Source organism: Lynx rufus, unplaced genomic scaffold (genome assembly GCF_022079265.1).
Source record: "Lynx rufus isolate CCGP_SWC_20201006 ecotype Redwood Valley unplaced genomic scaffold, mLynRuf1.p SCAF_16, whole genome shotgun sequence".
Lineage (NCBI taxonomy): Eukaryota > Metazoa > Chordata > Mammalia > Carnivora > Felidae > Lynx > Lynx rufus.
Window position 1 is genome coordinate 10,017,715 of NW_025814830.1, and position 17,887 is coordinate 10,035,601.

Below are 17,887 nucleotides of genomic sequence, written 5' to 3' on the forward strand. Positions count from 1 at the left end.
CCTTGGTTGGCGCTGTCCAGTGCACTGTCCTGGGAGCCCCCCGAGGGCACAGCCTGGAGCTGTCTTGGTCGCTAGTATGTCCCCCACATTGTCCGACACAGAGCCAGGCACCTGAGTAGCAGCTTGGTAAATGCTGAATGAGTGAACCAGCCTGCTCTGCGCCCGAATCTCTCCTGAACGGGTCATCACCCCATTACCCCGCCCAGCGCTAATGGTGAAATTATGAGCTTTGAGCCCACACGCCCCAGATGCGAAAGAAAAAATCCACAAAGTTGACGCTGAATGTGATTTATTGGGGCGTCGTCACAGGGGGAAAGCACATGAAGCGATTTTGCCTCCTGTTCCCCAGCGCTGCCCCAGCTAACGACTACCTCTCATATAAATAAGTATAAAGACAGTTTGTAGAAAAAGGAGCATGCCTCCTCAGGCCTGGAAGACACATTAGAGCTTCAGCTTAGGAAAGAGGGAGGTGCCTGGTTCCCAGCCTCCTAGACTAGGAAGCCCAAGGTACGGGTGCAGGAGGAGGGGGACGGAGGGGCATCACCCACACCTGAGAAGGTGCTGGGGTCTTTGGTTTGGACCAGGCGGCAAGCCCTCGGTCACAGCCACCTACCCTGCATCTCTAGAGGAAGGCAGCTCTGATTCCCAAGCCTCCTCTTCTGGGTCTGAAAGCCCTTCCTGCCACCAGTCGGCTAGGAGCAAGGGAAAGGGGGTCAGGGGTGGGAGGAGGGGGTCCCAAGGCTGAGGCTGGTGCCCGAGGAACGAGGCTGTGCTAGTCAGTGCTGGCACAGGACGTGGCTGTGGCCTGGGTCGCCAGGGGGTCAGCAGAGTTCTCTTAGGAGTGGGGAGGATCCCATGGGGTCAGGGGAGGGCAGGACAGAGAGAACTGGGTCCCCGCCCAACAGCAGCAGCTCTCAGACCTTGTGGTGTCACACCCTCCTGAACCTCTGTCAGCGCTGGAATGGCCCCAGACGAACAGATGGGGTTGTGACTCTCCCAGGCAGACAGGTGGCTCCTGCATTTGTTCACAGGTGAGGTCTGGTTCCCCCAGGCGCCAGAGAGGAAATTCACCCTTCCCAGGCCTCCGGGAGCCAGCCTGCAGCCGGGAGAGGACTGACAAGGAGACGGTGATTACAGTCATCCCTATGGCGAGAGGCACGTCGCCCCTCAGAAGCCTTCCTGGCTAGTCAGAGGGCCCAGTCTGGTTCTGATACAAGGTGGGATGCAGCCATGGCACGTCCCCTCTCCAGTCTTCAAAACCTCTGTATCATGAAAGGGGCGGGCGCTGCCTGGGCTCCAGGGCCCTCCGGGCCTTCCACTCATGTCTTGCATGGTGAACAATGCAACCTCTCCTAACCCCGAGGTCAACCCCCACGACCAATCTCGGGGCACCGCCAGCCAGATGGGCACCATCCAGTAAGTCAACCCGGCAGCGGGCAAGTGGGTCAACCCTGGGCCAGCCCCTGAAGGAGGCGGATCAGGTTGTCCAGACCCCAGAGGTATCCATCCTCACGGTTGCCCTCAGCCCAGGGCAGTCGGTGGCTGAGCGTCTGGTGGTCAGGCAGGGCTACCGTCTTGCCAAAGTCGATCATCCAGACCCTGGCCAGGCCAGTGTGGTCATGCACGAAGAGGAGGGAGCTGCCCACCACCTGCAGGGACAGAGGAGGGAGGTTAGGGGGAGGGGCAGGCACTGGCTTGGGTCCCCTCCCCAGCAGGCAGCTGAGCAGGGTGCTGAACTCTGGAGCCTGAACTCAGGCTGTCTGGGTTCAAATCCTGGCTCGGCCACTTAACTGGCTCGGTGGCCTTGGGCAGGTGACTTAACCTGTCTGTACTTCCGCTTGCTCACATACAAAGTGGGAATAAGGGAATAACCGTACCATTTACTCAAAGGCTGCCCTGCACGTTACATGTGGGAATTCATCCGTATAAGCTCTTAGAACAGTTGCCAGTATAGCAAACAGACGACAATGTTAACCATTACCCTTTTCCAAGCTGGGGTACAAACACCTGCAGAATCTTGCACGGGAGAAGCGGATAATGTCTTCCCCTTGGAGAACTGCTCAGACCCAGCAGAGGGCTGCTGGTGACCCTAGGGCATGGGGCTTCCATTCTCTAGACCTCAGTTTCCCCATCTGTCGAATGGTGATGCTAAGGTCATTGCAGCATTCCATGAAGCACTTTGCAGTGCTCGACACACTGCCCTCGGTAGATGCTGGTTTGGGTTTTTTTTGGGGTTTTTTTGGCTTTGTTTTTTAGAAACAGTACTTTCATTGTCTCCATGTGACTCCAGGTGGGCAAGCCCCTCCCCTTTTCCAGTCGGGTTTCAAACTCCACTGCTCCCAGAGAACCCAGGTGACGGGGCAGGTGAGCAGGTGGCTGGCAGAGGAGGCAGCCTCCACCCCACTCTGGCCTGCTGGCATATGGTGAGCAGCCCGGTGCTGCCATGTCTCCCAAAGTGCCAGGTAAACCAGAAGTCTCACGTTTTAGATGTTGGCAGCTCATTTTTTAAAATGCTAAGTCACCAGGTGGGTGAAACCGAACATGAGCACATAAGGGATGAGGTCCCCAGGCCTCCTCTTTGTGACTGGTGTGTAAAGCCCAAGGGCAGTGATGAGGACGGCAACGAGGATGACATCTGATGATAATGAACATGACGGTAACAGCTGGCACATGCCGTGGGTTTACTGTGGGCCATGCTCCCATGTATATAAACCTGCTTCGTCCTCCCCATGCCCACGGGGCAGGTGCTCTGTTAGCCCGTCCTGCCTGTCAAGGAGACGGGTCTGCAGAAACACTCCCAGGCGCAGGTGGCTGAGGTGTGTAGAGCAGGATTCGAACCCAGGCAGCCCGACTCCCAGATCAAGGATCTTTCAGGAGTCGCCAGGAAAAAGAAGTGAGGGGGACCTGACAGGGGAGGTGGAAGGGCTTGGAGAGAGGAGGGAGAGGGAAAGGACACACGCTGCGACATCCCCACCTCATAGACCTGCTGAGACGGCCCCAGACTTCCAGAGACACGCGGGCTGCAGAAGGGAGGGATGCGGGACGGGGGGAGCCACCAAATAGGAATGCAGACACGGATAGTTGGAAATAATTATGATTACAAAATAATTTTAAGAGCAAGGAGTTAAATGTACTTCCATGCTCCAAAGGGCACTCGACAGTTGCTGGTCTCACACCTCAGCAGCCCTGCGAGGAAGGCACCATTGTTCTTCGTGTTAGGAGGAAACTGAGGCCTTAGAAAGTAAGTCCCGTACCCAGCGTGGAACAGCCTTCATTCCAGGCCACCTGTCTTGAGCCCCTGAAATCCCCTTTGCTGCCTACCATCAAAAAGCAAACCCCAAACCTTGGGGGTTCCTTTTAATAGCCTTGCCCGGTAATCTGTCAGCTGTTTGCCAGGCGCTGACCCCCACCCCCACTGAACCCCCAACCCCCCACCTCCCACCACCCTCACACACATGGCCTTCTGCTCCCCATGGCAGCGGGGGCTCGCACCTCATGGGTCTTGAAGAAGGGGGAATTCTCCAGAGCCTCACGAAGTTCTTCCAGGCGCGCCACGTACTTTCTCTGTGTGAGAGGGAGCGTTTCATGGTCAGCACAGGGACTTTGTGGGTCCTTACCCACCTTGAGGCCTGACCTCCTCCTATACCCTCAAAGGAGCGAGCAGACCACAGCCAGGAGGGGATCAAAGGAGCCACGGGGAAAATGGGTGGTGGGTGGGGGCTTGGATGCACTGGGGTAACACAGACAAGAGTGTGGTTGGGAGAATATGTGGATACTCATAATTCCTAGCAGCTCCTCCCGCCAAGAGTGGAGTCGAGTCCCTTTAATTTCGGCTGGGTCAGAAGATTTGCTTTGGCCAATAAAACATGGTGGAAATAATGGTGGCCATTCTGAGCCCAGCCAATCAAGACACTTTACAATTCCACTTGTTCTCGGGGCCACCTGTTTCTACGCTGAGAACGAGCCCAGGCTAGCTTGCTGCATCATGAGAGGCAAGCGGCCAAGTCGTGAGCCAATCACCAGACATAGGAGCAGGGCCCTCCTAGACCAGCCAGCGCTAGCCAAGCCACCAGCTGACCGCAGATGGTGAGCAACGCCAGCCAGTATTGGCCATCCTCGGCCTAAAGCAGAAGACCGTTGCCTTACAAGCAGCGATGATGGCGGTGGGCTTGAGCTGCTAAATACAGGGCCCGGTGTCCCGCTCACCAGGATTCCACGGTTCCCGTCCACAAAGTCCTCTAACACCTTTGTCACCTGCTCCAGCTCCCGTGTCTTCTTGAAATTGGTGTTGCAGGTCCCATTGGCTTTCTGCAGGGCAAGGGGTGAAGGCCCAGTATCACCTTTTCCTTCTCACGCCCGACACCAAGCAGCCTCAGGCATTTCCTGGGACCCCCTGCCTGCCCCTCACACTTGCTGGTTATTCAGGGGGAGCCAGCCCACCTGCTCAGCCCAGTTCCACCCAGCCCCAAATCACACTCCAGAGCAACCAGTCCTTCTGAGTCCAACCTTGAACCCCCTGGTTGAGCCGGTTTAGCCAAGTGGGCTTTGGAGAAGGGTAGATCTGGCTTTGAACCGTGACTCTGCTACTTCCTAGCTGGGCAGCCCTAAACAAGCCACCTCACCGCCCTCAGCCTCAGTTTCCTCACCTGGAAAATGGGGACTGCGTTGCTATTGACAGCCTAAAGCTGGTATAAGGATTAAAGGAGACTGGATATGTAGGATGCAAAGCACAGTGCCTGGCGCACAATTAAGTAAGCACTCCATAAATGAGACTAATAATTTTTATGTCTGAGGGGGGCACAGAGAAGCCACCTGAGTCATTCTGCCACACTGTGCCAGGTGCTGTGTGGGTGCTGATAACATGGAGGTAATAGGACAGACACAGTCAGGCGAAGGAGGCAGGTATAGAACACTAAAATCATCACAAAGGGAGAGAACACAATAATAGAATATAGGGAGCCATGAGGAGGTAAAGAGAGGGCCCTGATTGAGCAGGATGGAAATTAAGGTGGGCTTCTTGGAGGAAGCAAAATTTGAAAGGAGACAGGGAAATGACCGGGTATCAATCAGAGGGAACAGTAGGGGGAAGAGCATGTGCAGAGGTCCTGTGGCAGGAAAAGAACAAAACTCTTTCAGGGAAATGAAAGTACTGTGGCTTGAAGGTAGACAAAGAGGGAGGGAGAGAGGAGGGATGAGGCTAGACCCTGGAGGGCCCTCTAGGCCAGAGAACTTCTCCCGAGGGGACTAGGGAGCCATAGAAGGGTTTTGAATAGGAGAATGACAGTAGGTTGTACAACTTGGAAAGGTGCCTCAGGCGAGGCCGTGGGGAAACAGGCGGGGAAACAGGCGGGGAAACAATGATTCTACTCTTGTGAAAGGAGTGTGGCAATCTCTGACAAAATTCCCAGCGCATTTCATCTCTGACCCCGTCTTCCTCCTTCTGGGAATCTAGTCTACAGTTAAACCTATACACTTGCAAAGTATCTCATGTACAAAGTGATTCACTGAGGCACTGTCTGTAATGGCAAAAAGTGGAAACGCAGGTGGCCATCTGTAGGGGACTGTGTCACATCCACAGAGAGCTATTATATAACTGAGGAAGGAAGAGAGGAAGGAAAGGAAGGAAGGAAGGAAGGAAGGAAGGAAGGAAGGAAGGGAGGGAGGAAGGAAGGAAGGGAGGAAAGAAGGAAGGAAGACTTGCTATGGAATAAAAAGCTGTCCAGGTTTCTGCCACCGTTTGTGTAAGACTGGGAGGAGGAAACGTTAGGATATGCAATTGCATTTGTTTGTATTTGCAGGAAAAAATAGAAAAGTGGTTCCCCATGAGCAGGTCGGGGGTGGAGGGACAGAATGGGAAGGACATCAGCAGAGCTAGGAGAGAGATTTCCCCTGTATATCCCAGTATGTTATTTTGATTTTTGAACTGTGTGACTACCTCTTCAAATAATTAGGTGTAATTTACAAAAAAGGAGAGAAAGAAGGAAGGACAGAAAAAAGAAAATCTCTCCCCATAAGGGGGGAAAAGGATTCTTCAAGCTGCTGTGTTGGATGAGGATCAGAGGGGGTGAGACCACAACCCAGGAGCCCAGGAAGGCTAGCGAGGGAGAGACCAGGGAGGTTAGGGCAGGAGAGATGGGCTGGACCAGGGGCTGCGGGGAGGGATGGAGACAGAATCTGGAGCTGCTCAAGGAGACAGATAAACAAAACTTGGTCAGTGATGGGGGTGAGAGAGAAACAGGGCTTCCCAGAGCCCCCGTCTATTCATCTTCTACAGTCTCCTGCTTTTTCTCCACATCCTGCTTCTTTCCAGCCTTCCCTGATGCCCATGCTCCCCAAGAAGCCTGGCCTCAGATCTAGCTCCCAGCACTCTGGTGACAGGCTAGCAGCTCCTGGCCTCACCTTGATGCCCTCAATCCGGAAGCCCAGGGTGGAGGTCGAGCTCACGGTCTCCCTCCACTGCATGTAGCGGGGCTTGGTAATGGCACCCTGGGCGTGTTCCTCAGGGGTGGGGGCCCCAGGGTCCACAGCCACCATCTTCTCATACATGTCCTTCCGGGGCCGGGGCCGTTCTCGTGCCTTCACCAGCTCCTCCTCCAGGTAGGTCCTGGGACAAAGAGGACGTGGCAAAGGAAACTATGAGGAACAAAGATGGAGGACATACTCCCTGATATCAAGGCAAGTTATAAAACCACAGGATGGCACAAGAACAGACAAATAGATCGATGGACCAGAACAGAGTCTAAAAACAGACACACATGTGTACATTCACCCAAATGATGACACAGAAGACCCAGCAATTCGGTGGAAAAAGGGAAATTTTTTCAATAAACAGTGCCAGGTCAAGAGAATAGCCATATGGGGGGGGAGGGGGCGGGCAGGGTAAAGAACCCCAATCCCTACCTCACACCATATATAAAAATTAATTCTAGATGGATTGCAAATTTAGATGTGAAAGTTAAAACAATAAAGCTTGTAGAAGAAAACATAGGAGATCTTCATGAACTTGGAGTAGGTGGATTTCTTAAACACAAAGCTACTGATCATGATGACAAAAAATGACAAACTGGCCTAAATCAAAAGTGCTTCTGTTTATCAAAAGCTACTAGTAAGAGAGTGAAATGGGAAAGCTGGACAATGTGTGCGTGTGTATGTATGTGAGTCTCCAACAAAGGAATTGTATTCAGAATATATAAAGAATTACAAATCCAAAAGAAAATGACAGCCCAACAGAAAAATGGGCAGGGGCACCTGGGTGACTCAGTTGGTTAAGCGTCCGACTACTTTTGGCTCAGGTCATGATCTCATGGTTCCTGAGTTCGAGCCCCACACTGGGCCCCGTGCTGGCAGTGCGGATCCTGCTTAGGATTCTCTCCATCTCCCTCTCTCTCTCTCTCCCCCTCCCTGCTCACTCACTCTCTCAAAATAAATAAACTCAAAAAGAAAGAAAGAAAGAAAGAAAGAAAGAAAGAAAGAAAGAAAGAAAGAAGAAAAGAAAAGAAAAGAAAAGAAAAGAAAAGAAAAGAAAAGAAAAGAAAAGAAAATTGGGCAAAATATTCAAAGAGGCACTTTTCACAAGAGGATCTCCAAGTGGCCAGCCAACCAATGCTCAACTTCTTTGGTCATCAGAGAAACAGAAATTAAAATCCTAATGAGACACTCACCAGAATGGTTACAATTAGCAATACCAAGCACCCAATGAGAAGATAAAAACAACTGGAACTCTCACACACTGCTGGTGGGAGCACATGCGGGTACTACCACTCTGAAGACCTGAGAGGCACCATCTCCAAAATGCCCAACGCTGGCCCTCTGCATCTGCCCTGTGGCTAAACCCACCTGCTGCCCATCTTGCAGTCCATAATGGAGGGGCCCTCAAAATCCGCCAGGAGATCTTCCATCTGGTTGAAGGCCTGGCCATCCCGCTGCACCATGCCGTAGTAGGTGGGCACGAAGGGTCGCAGGGGGTCGCTCATCAGCTGCTCCAGGCTGCGCTGCTCACACTGACAGAAACGCTTCAGGATCCGACCATCCTCTCCTGCCTGGAAGTTCCCTATGGGAGCACAGCCGGCGAGAGGGTCAGAAGCTGGATCAGCCGGCGCCTCCCCTCATCTCCCGCGAACGTCAGATCCTGGCTGCCCTCATCTTGCCTGACCCCTTCCAGAAGGCTTTCTCTCCTTCCCTGCACCTCTCAAAGTCTTAGCCAACATGTGGCAAGGGAAGGGCCTACTGCTGCTCCTCATTTCAACAGAGTCCTGTTCACCACAGCATGTAGGGGCCTCACTTGTTTTGTCATTTCGGGTTGTGAGCTCATGACGGGCTGTGGGAATCTGTGTGAGATCAGATTCGAGAGCGTGCGGCTCCAGAGCAGCTCTGCATCTGCTTCTGCCTGGAGTCCCGCCACGCTGGCGCCCGGGGCCACTTCATGTCAACTGACAACTCAGGCATTTCCTGGACCGCACAGACCGTGTAGATCAGCGTTACAAACCCTTATTGGGGCAAATCGTATTTTCAGCTTGTACGCGCCAAAGATGGCCACAACAACAGTTCCTGTCTCACGGGTTCTTCCAGAATTTCACCACTCCCCACCAAGAAGTGGAATCTAAGTCTTCTCTCCTTGAATCTGGGAGGGCTTCTGACAGAAGTGACACCGTGACTTCAGATTCGAGGTCACAAAAGGAGATGTGACCTCCACTTTGTTGGCAGAGACGATTGCCTTTGCAGTCCGGAGATGCCACGTAAGAAAGCAGACTCCTTGTGGCGCCTGGTGGCTCAGTCGGTTAAGCGTCCAACTGTGGCTCAGGTCATGATCTCGCGGTTTGTGAGTTCGGGCCCCGCACTGGGCTCTCTGCTGTCAGTGCAGGGCCCACTTCGGATCCACTGTCCCCCTCTCTCTCTGCCGCTCCCCTGCTCATTCTCTCTCACTCTCTCTCTGTAAATAAATAAGCTTTAAAAAAAAAAAAATGAGGGGCACCTGGATGGCTCAGTTGGTTAAGCGTCTAACTTTGGCTCAGGTCACGGTCTCATGGTTCATGAGTTCGAGGCCCACATCGGGCTCTGTGCTGATAGCTCAGAACCTGGAGCCTGCTTTAGATTCTCTCTCTCTCTCTCTCTCTCTCTCTCTCTCTCTCCCCTCTCTCAAAAATAAATAAACATTTAAAAATTTAAAAAAATATTAAAAAAAGCTGACTCCTCTGAGGCCACCGTACCGTAAGGAAGCCCCATATAAGCTCTCCAGCCAGCGGCCCCAGCTGAGACTCAGCCAACAATCGGTTGTGAGGCATGTGAGTGAATGAACTTCAAAAGTTTCCACCTTGCAGTTCCAAGTTGTCCTACCCCAGACTCCATGGAGTAGCAACAAGCCATCCCTGCCATGCCCGGTCTGGACTCCTGACCCCAAACCCGGGAGTGCAATAAAATAGTTGTTTTATCCCACTAAGTTTTCTTTTCACCACCACTAACTTTTGAGGGTTCTTTGGTATTTTAACTCAGTAACTGGAAAACATGGCGACGGCAGCCCCGGGTTTACAGTGTCGGGGGTGTGGGGGTGGGGGCTGGCCTTTTCGATGACTCAGATCTAAGGATACACTAGGTAGGTAAGCTCCCTTCTTATCTTCCTTTGCTGGTGGGCCCCATCTGTCTTGTCCCCACCGGTACGCATTTTTGTGAATAAAGTTTTATTACAACACAGACACAGTCATGTGTTGATGTATCATCTCTGGCTGCTTTCGTGCTAAAACAACAGAATTGTGCGGTTGTGACAGAGACCGTATGGCTCACAAAACCCAGGACGTTTATCATCTAGCCCTTTACAAAATATGTTATGTCCTAGGCATTGTGCCGCTATGCACCAGAGACATCACACTAGGTGCTGGGAGAAACCATTAGAGCTGCTATTTATTGAGCACCTACTATATTCTGGACACGGAGGGGCTGAGGAATGATTATTTCTACTTATGAGGGGCCTGTGTCTCAATCTTCATATATATATATTTTGATGGTAACTCTCCAGTGAACCCTGCAAAGGAGGTAGGATTAGCTCCATATTACAAGTGAGGAGGCCCAGTGAGAGGAAGTAACTTACCCAGGATCACCTGTAAATAAGTGCAGAATTAGGGTTTGCGCCCAGGACCATTTTTCCCCCAGGGTTGAGGATTTGCTCCCCATCCCCCTGGCACTGGGAACGGCCCTCAGCCCCTGCCCAGGCCTAAGCACTTCCCGTAACAGCCTCAGGAGGTAGAGACTGTCCTCAAGCCCATTTGACAGACGGGGAGACTTGAACTACAGAGAATGGCCCTGTAGCTTTCTTTCCCCAGCTCAGCTGTCTCTGCCCAGCCTGTCTGCCCGCCCCCCCACCCGGCCGTCCCCTGCACCCCTGCTCTCACCAGCGTGTCCTGACAGCTGGACCCAAGGGTAGTGTTTTCGGAAGGAGACCACGAAGGGCGAATATCTCAGAACTGTCTTCAGCTTCTTCCACGGTTTGTTCTGTTGTGAGGTACAGTGGGGTGGGGTCACTGCCGAGGCTGGGGAGGGCGGGGGATGGGATGCAGCACGGAGGGGAAGCGGGTGGACCAGGGGGCTTCCTGGGAGTGCTGCTCCCGAGCTCATTGGGGTGAGCGAAGCCCACTAGTTCAGCAGTCTTGAGATTCCCCATAGGCCTCAGCAAAGGTGGGGAAGAGTCTGTCCATTTCTCTCTGTCCTCGTCATCATTTTCTTTAGACCCTTGTCTTTCTGTCCTTTTCAAACGAGTAAAAATAGGCCAGGTCACACACCAAAAACTTGGAAACCTCACTTCTGTCCTGAAACCAAGTCAGACCTTCTGGAGAAAATGATAGAGGCAGGACTTGATGAATGGAGGCTGAACCACAGAGAAAGACACAATTAGAAACAGATGGCAAGGTGACGACAGAGACAGAGAGGGACAGAGATGGACACTGGGGCAGTCAGGAGAGCTGCTCACCAAACAGCTCCAGCCCATCCTCCCTTCTAGGGACATCCCTGCTACCTTGAACTTCGGCTACTGGCTTGCTTTGGCAAGTGAAATGTGAGCCTAAGCGTTAAAGCCAGTACGTGATTCTCCATGTTCCTTTCCCTGCTGTGGAAGTGGGTGGGGAGTGTGGAAAGAGAAATAGAAGCTTCCTCGGTCTGGGCCTTGAGTGAAGACGTCACCCACCAGTGGCCCATGGTGCATGTGCAGTGTCAATGATAATAATCCTTCGTGGTTCCAAGTCACTAAGTTCGGGGGTTGCCTGTTACCACAGCAAATCCTGACCTAGCCTTACTAATACAGTGACAGGTTACCAAAAGACAAAGAGAGAAATGTAGAAAGACAGAAAGGGAGACACGCATACCAAGTAATGACGGGAAAGAAAAAAATAAATGGAAGCAAAGAAAGAGAGAGAACAGCAAGAGAAAACCAGTAAAGCAAACCAAAAACAAAGATTTCATTGTATCACGTTGACTCAATCAAGAGGTTCTTGAGACTGGCTTATAGTCTGATTCACATGTATGAGCACGCGTGCAAACACATGAATACATTCTCTGCTCGAGGCATATGGCAGTCCCTTAGACAAGTATTAGGAGAATGGGTCCTCTCCAGAGAAGGAATCTGTGTGGCTCATCCCCCCACTACCCTGGGGTCAAGGCCATGTTCTCTCCCGCCTACTCAGAGCCCAGCTACCTAGCAGACATCTAATTGACAGTGGGAAGGTCAAGCAGAGGCAGGGTGTTGGACTACGGGATTCAGGAAGGGCTATTCCTTCCACCCTCCAGCTGCCAGCCATGAAGGGGAGGTGATTAATAAAGGTTCCTGTTTACTAAGTACCTGGAACATTCCAGGCACAATGACAAAGACTCGGTGAGCCATAACCTACTTAATCCTAAAAACACAACCCCAGGAGGATTGTTGACACTGTGTTACAGAGGAAACAGAGGCTCAGGGGGATGAAGTCACTTGCCTAAATCACACAGCACAGTGCTGGGGTTCTAACTCTGAACCCACTGCCCTGGGCTTACACACTACACCCCTGCTGGGCTATAAACGCTGAAGGCAGGGATTGGGGTTGTCATGGTTATGACTGTGTCCCCAGCCCATGACCTAGCACACAACAGCTGTTCCAAAAGCATTGCTTGGATTGAGGGAGGTTAGTTCTAACTATCTTTTTTTTTCTTTTTAATCATAAGCAGTTCATATCTTGTCTCTTTCTTGGACCTGATGGTTAATCTGCGCTTTCTCAGATGATTTCATGATGGTCTCATCTCCCATGTCCCCTCCTCCAGGAAGGCCTCTCTGATACCTCAGGTGTGGCCAATCACCTCCTGCGATCTCCCACGACACTAGGCGTCCCCCATCCCAGCCCCCTGACCACTCTGTATGGTGATGGGCCTGTCTTCTCCACTGGCCTGGGAGCTCCATGAGGGTAATGTCTCAGTCACTGCTGTGTCCCTAGCAAAACCAACACAGGGCTGGACACATACCAGAGGATCAGAGACTGTCAGTGGTCTGATTAGGAGGACAGGATGGATGTGTGAAGGAAGGAAGCGGGGAGGAAAGGAAGAAAGTTGTGGGACTTCTAAGGTCAGATGGGATTTCAAAATTAAGCCAGAAGGAAGCAAGGGTTTGTTTTCTGGGCGGTGGGAAATGAGTGAGCAACAGCTCACGAGCGGAGGCAGGATGGTGGCAGGGCGTTCGAGGAACAGTGTGCACTTTGGCCTCCTTGCAGTGGAGGGGGGTTAGGAAGGGAGAAGGGAAGCTGAATGCGGGAAGCAGCCTGGAGACAGGAAGCTCTAAACACAGGGTTGAACTCCTGATCGCTATCTGGAGGGCCCTGGGGAGCCACGGAGGGTGATGAAAAGCAGGGAGAGTTCAAGAGTTGACCAGAGGTGGGTCTTGGAAGCAGATTCTGGAAGGATGAAGAAAAACTGGAGACACGGAGGCGTGGGAAGAAAGCAAGTTAGGGACGGATCCACCCATACACCACAGAGCTTGAAATAACTGGGTTTTCAACTCAGCCAGGACTGAGTTAGAATCCTGGCTCCAACCAGGCTTGGCCAGCCCTAAGCAAGTGACCTCACCTCTGCACACCTGTTCCCTCATCTATAAAATGGAGACAATAATAGTCCCAATGTGATTGTGCTGTTATAAGGGTTAACACATACACAACCCTTAGAAAAGTGCCTGGTATGCGAAGGGTTTGAATCCCAGCTCTGTGTCTTCCAAAGTGTGTGACCTTGGACAAGTGTCATTGACCTCATCTGTAAAATGGGGATAATAACAGTATCTCCCTCATAGGGCTACTGTAAGGATTAAAAAAGTTAATACGAGCAAGGAGCTTAGTACAGAGCTGGGCGTGAGTACTAGTTGCTATTTTTTTTTCCCATTCACTCCCAGATCAGCTGTTTGGAGATGCCAAGAACGTGAGAGAGTAGGTGGAGGGAACAGCTAAGGCAGAAAGACCAGAGGGTCAGCTCCTGTGCTCTGGCACAGGCAGGTTGAGGCAGGTCTGTCTCTACCTGTGGCCACACGTGTGAGCACATTCCTAAGGGAGCCCCCGTGGGGTGAGGGGGGCTCAGGGCAGACTCTGGCCAGGGGCCCCAGACAATGGGAGGGCCCAGCAGGCCAACCTACTTGAGTCTGTCACACCTGCCTCCCAGCTGACCTTCTCTGAACCTGCCCTGCCAGCCCTCCTGATTCACCAGGAGAGAACCGCACCCAAGGTGGGGGGCATGGGGGGGGGTGGGGTGGCGGTGAGGGTGGAGGATGTAAACAAGAGTGTGCAGGGGGCCCCCTGGGGAGCTGGGAAGCAATGGTGAAACCAGACGGTCCCTGGCTAAGCTGGGGGTCCTCAGCGTCTGGGGCTCACACAGCCCTCTGAGAAGCTGATAAAAGTTGGGGGGGGCTCACTCCCTACAAAAGCAAATGGCTAAAGGGTGGCAAAGGTTCATGACCCCTTAAGGCAGCCACAGTGCCTTAAAAATTTAGGGTAAAGGGGCACCTGGGTGGCTCAGTCGTTTAAGTGTCTGACTCTTGATTTCAGCTCAGGTCATTATCTCACGGTGCTGTGCCTGCTTGGGATTCTCTCCCTTTCTCCCTGCCTCTCCCCTGCAGGTGAGCTCGCGCGCTCGCTCTCTCTCTCAAAATAAATAAAAATATTTTTTAGAAACTTAGGTTAAAAAGTGTACCCTTTCTGTCCTCCTTTACTTGTGCTCTTCTAGAGGATCTGACAGAAATCATACACAGTTGCTTCAAAAATATGTGTGTAAACACACACAGACTCCCACGATCACACAATTTCAGGAGTCCCTGGGTACCGTTAAGTCAGCCAGTGGCTGTCCATTTTAGACCCCAGGACCGGAGGCAGTGGGTGAGGAGAAAGGGAAAGGATCAGGAGGATGCCTGGAGTGGGTCGGTAACCTGGCTGTCAGAGGGAGGAGGTCGACAGATAGAAGAGGTACCTGGAGATAAAATTGCTCGTGGGTGCTAGAAAACTTCTCAAAGCAAAGGCAGGGGGATAAGGGGTCTGGGGAGATGTGGCCCAAGGGCAGAACGGTTCCCACTCACCCCAGACCTGTCCTCGGGGTCGCTGGCACCTCCGCCCCCGGCCACCACATCATCCTCAGACTCGTCGAAAGAGGAGGCAGAGGAGAAGCCGCCACTGCCCCCCTCAGCCCGGGAGGGGGGTGCCACTGGCTGAGCATCAGGCTCAGGTGTTTCAGGAGTGATGATGAGGCGGGGCACAGGGGTCAAGGGGCTACACTCCAGGCGAGAGTACAGGTGAGCCCCCAACTCCCTGGGTTCTGGTTCCTCTAACAGGCCATCCTGCTTGGATTCCCCCAAAAGACAGTCTGTCCCAGGTTCTGTCTGGGGTCCATGAGTATCTTGTGTCTGGGGATCATCAGTGCCAGGCCGAGTCCAGGAGCCAACAGAATCTTGCTGTGTTGGGAAACCATCAGTGCCAACCTGCTTCCAGGCTGTTTTAGTATCCTGTTGTATCTGGGAGCCATCAGTGTACAATTCTTTCCAGGAGCCATCGGCACTTGGCTCTGTTGAGGGACAGGCCCCCTCTGGCTCAGTCCGGAGGCTGGACCTGTTCCTATGGGTCCAGAGGTTATCAGCCCAGGTCTTGGCCCTCTCTGGTTGGGTCTGTGACCCATGTATTTCTATCTCTGTCCAGGGCCCATCAACGACGGGCTGTGTCCAGAGGCTGGCCTTCTCTGGCTGAGGCTGGAGGTCAGACCAGTGTGAATCAGTCAAAAAGCCATCTGTCCCAGTTTCCGTCCAGGGACCAGCTGTCTCCAGTTCTGAGCAGTGGCTGCTCCTTTCTGGATATGTCCGGAGGCTAGATATGTCTGTCTCCGTTTTGGGGCCGGGCCGCTCAGTCTCCGCTCCGAGGCCAGCTGCTTCAGGCTCAACCTGTCCGTCTGTCCCCGGCTCAGGCCCGAGGCCGACCCTCTCGGGCTCGCTGTAGAGGCTGGACCCCTCGGGGCTGGTCCGGGGCCCGCCCCCGTCCGGCCGCCCCGCCGGGCCCCCTGCGCCTGGCCCAGGTCGCTGCTGCCCCGGCTGCCGCCGCCGCCCCCCTCGCGGCGCCTCTAGCCCCATGCGGGCCGCCCCCGGCAGCTCCCCGGCCTCTGCCTCGCTTAGGCTCCCCCGGCACGGGCAGCGCCTCATGCCCGCTCCCTAGGTTCGGGCTTCGACCCGACCCGGCCCCTCCTGCCCCTTTAAATCCCGCGAGGGGTGTGGCTGGGGAGCCCCAACTCCCGGGTTCCGGCCCGCGGAGCTCCAGCTCGCCCGGCCACCCAGGGGTTAACCGATACTCCCTCCCCCGCGCCCCGGGAAAGCCCCGAAGCCCCGCCCCACCGGACGTGACGAAAGGGGGACGGGCATTGCCTGGCCCCGCCCTCTCGGGTTGAAGCAGGGTGGGCTCCGAGCGCTAGATCCTCGTCCAGGTTGTGTACTGCGTTCCGGGGTCCTGGTTGCGGGCCGGTGGGATCCCTTCCTAGACCCCTGCAACGAATCCGATCTTCCTACACCCTCGAATATCCAGTTTAGCCTCCCTGGAACCTTCGGGGACGAATCTAGCAGCGCGCCCATTCTTCAAAGGGGGCAAGGACTGACTTTGAAAGACGGAAATTCTAGTGACCTGGGTTCGAGACCCGCCTCTGCCACTTCCTAGCAGTGTTACCTTGAGTGTGTGACTTATGTTTCCCCGCTCCTGCCCCAGCCCCAGGCTCATTTTCTCACCTGTAAAATGAGGATACATAATACCATTGTATTGTTTTCGAAAACGTGTGTTCAATGCCACAAGAGCCAAGCATTTTTGAACAACAGGGAAATTAAGGCCCAGAGCAGCGAAAGAATTTATCTAAAGGCAAAGTGAGGATGCCTGTTTTCAAATCCTGGCTCCAACACTCACTTTTGGGATGATCTTTCCCCACAGTCTTGTCTCCTCAGAGCCTCAGTTTTCTCATCCGTAAAAAGGTTAGCGTTAATAGTTTTCTCGCAAGACTGTTATGGGAATTTTTACTTATTTATAACAACATTTACATTTGTTCACTTGCTTTGTGCCGGGTGGGGTGCTGTACCTGCCAGTTTATACCCCAACTCCTGTGAGGTAGGGATCATCATTTTCCCTTGCACAAACAGGAGAACAGAGGCACAGAAAGACAAAGCAGTGAGTCCAAGATCACACATCTAAGTTGTGTAGATTTGAATTCAGGCCTACTTAACCTAAAGCCTGGACTTTGGTTGCCTACAGGGCAATATAACTTGTTTAAGGCTGTGGGTGTTGGAGAAAGAGCCAGAAGTTGAGTATTTCCTCTAAATCAGATCATATCCTCCTCTGCTCAGAACCCTCCATGGTTCCTATCCCACTTAGGGTAAAAGCTGTAGTCTTTACTGTGCCTCACGATGCCCTAAGTGACCCGGCTCTGGTTACATCCCAGACCGGCTCTCCTCTGTCTTTCCCCCCTCACTCACTATGCCCATCAGCCTCTTTGCTATTTCACTGAGATATTTTCCACCACAGGGCCTTTGCACTGGTTGTTCTCTCTTCCTGGAATGTTCTTCCCTCACATATTCCGATAGCTCCCTCCCACACCTCTTTCAGGTCTCTGTTCAAATGTTACCTCCTCAGCTACCTCCTCAGCGAGGTCTTCCCTGACCACCCTGTTTGACTTCAAAATTTTCTCTCCACTCCCTGCCTCCCTTCCCTGGTTTATTTTTCTCCTTAACACGTATCACCTTACTAAATATACTTATTTATTTTGTTTATTGTCCCCCTCATTGGAAGCCAGCACCCAGAGGGCAAATACTTTTTCCTGGACTCTTCCTTTTGTGGCCCCTAGAAAAGTACATGATAAGTGTTTAATAGAAATTTTGGAAAGAATGACTTTTCCATAAGAAGTTTCTCTCATGTGTAGAGCTTTTGTTCCGTACCAGGTCCTGTGCCAACCTCATTACAGACGCTATTTCACTGCATCTCTTTCTCTCACTAACACGGAGCAAGAGAGGATGCTATGGCCCCGTTTTACAGATGGAACCCTGAGGCTGAGAAATCGGCCAGCCTCTAGCTAGTCTTTGCTGGTCACCGCCAGGCTATTTGATATGACCCCATAAATGTGAACCATGTGGCACCGGACTTCACACTATCAGCCACGGTCCTGTGGGGTTAGTTATTGTCATAGGTGCTTTTTATGTATTTTTGCCCCCAAGGGTGAGCTGTCACCCAGCTCCTGAGTCAGACCCTTAGGTCTGGAAGGTGATGGGGGTGTTTTGTCTTGAAAATGAGTCATCTGGGGGTGGGGCATCGGGCACAGGCCCAGGGCTCTAAAATGAGTCATCTCTTCACAGACCAGTGAAAAATCATAGCAGGATCCCCCTAACAAATCATAT

General features: G+C 52.8%; 1 protein-coding gene across 1 annotated transcript; it reads right to left on the bottom strand.

The window, feature by feature from the left end:
• Nucleotides 1-272: 272 nt before the first annotated feature.
• Nucleotides 273-15,763, bottom strand: ITPKC (inositol-trisphosphate 3-kinase C). Its single transcript, XM_047078022.1, has 7 exons — nucleotides 14,558-15,763; nucleotides 10,383-10,482; nucleotides 7,837-8,050; nucleotides 6,400-6,604; nucleotides 4,207-4,308; nucleotides 3,493-3,564; nucleotides 273-1,649 (listed from the first exon to the last, which is right to left on the bottom strand). The coding sequence occupies exons 1-7, from the start codon at nucleotides 15,662-15,664 to the stop codon at nucleotides 1,446-1,448; spliced, it is 2,004 nt and encodes a 667-aa protein (XP_046933978.1). The 5' UTR covers nucleotides 15,665-15,763; the 3' UTR covers nucleotides 273-1,445.
• Between the last annotated feature and the right edge of the window lie 2,124 nt (nucleotides 15,764-17,887).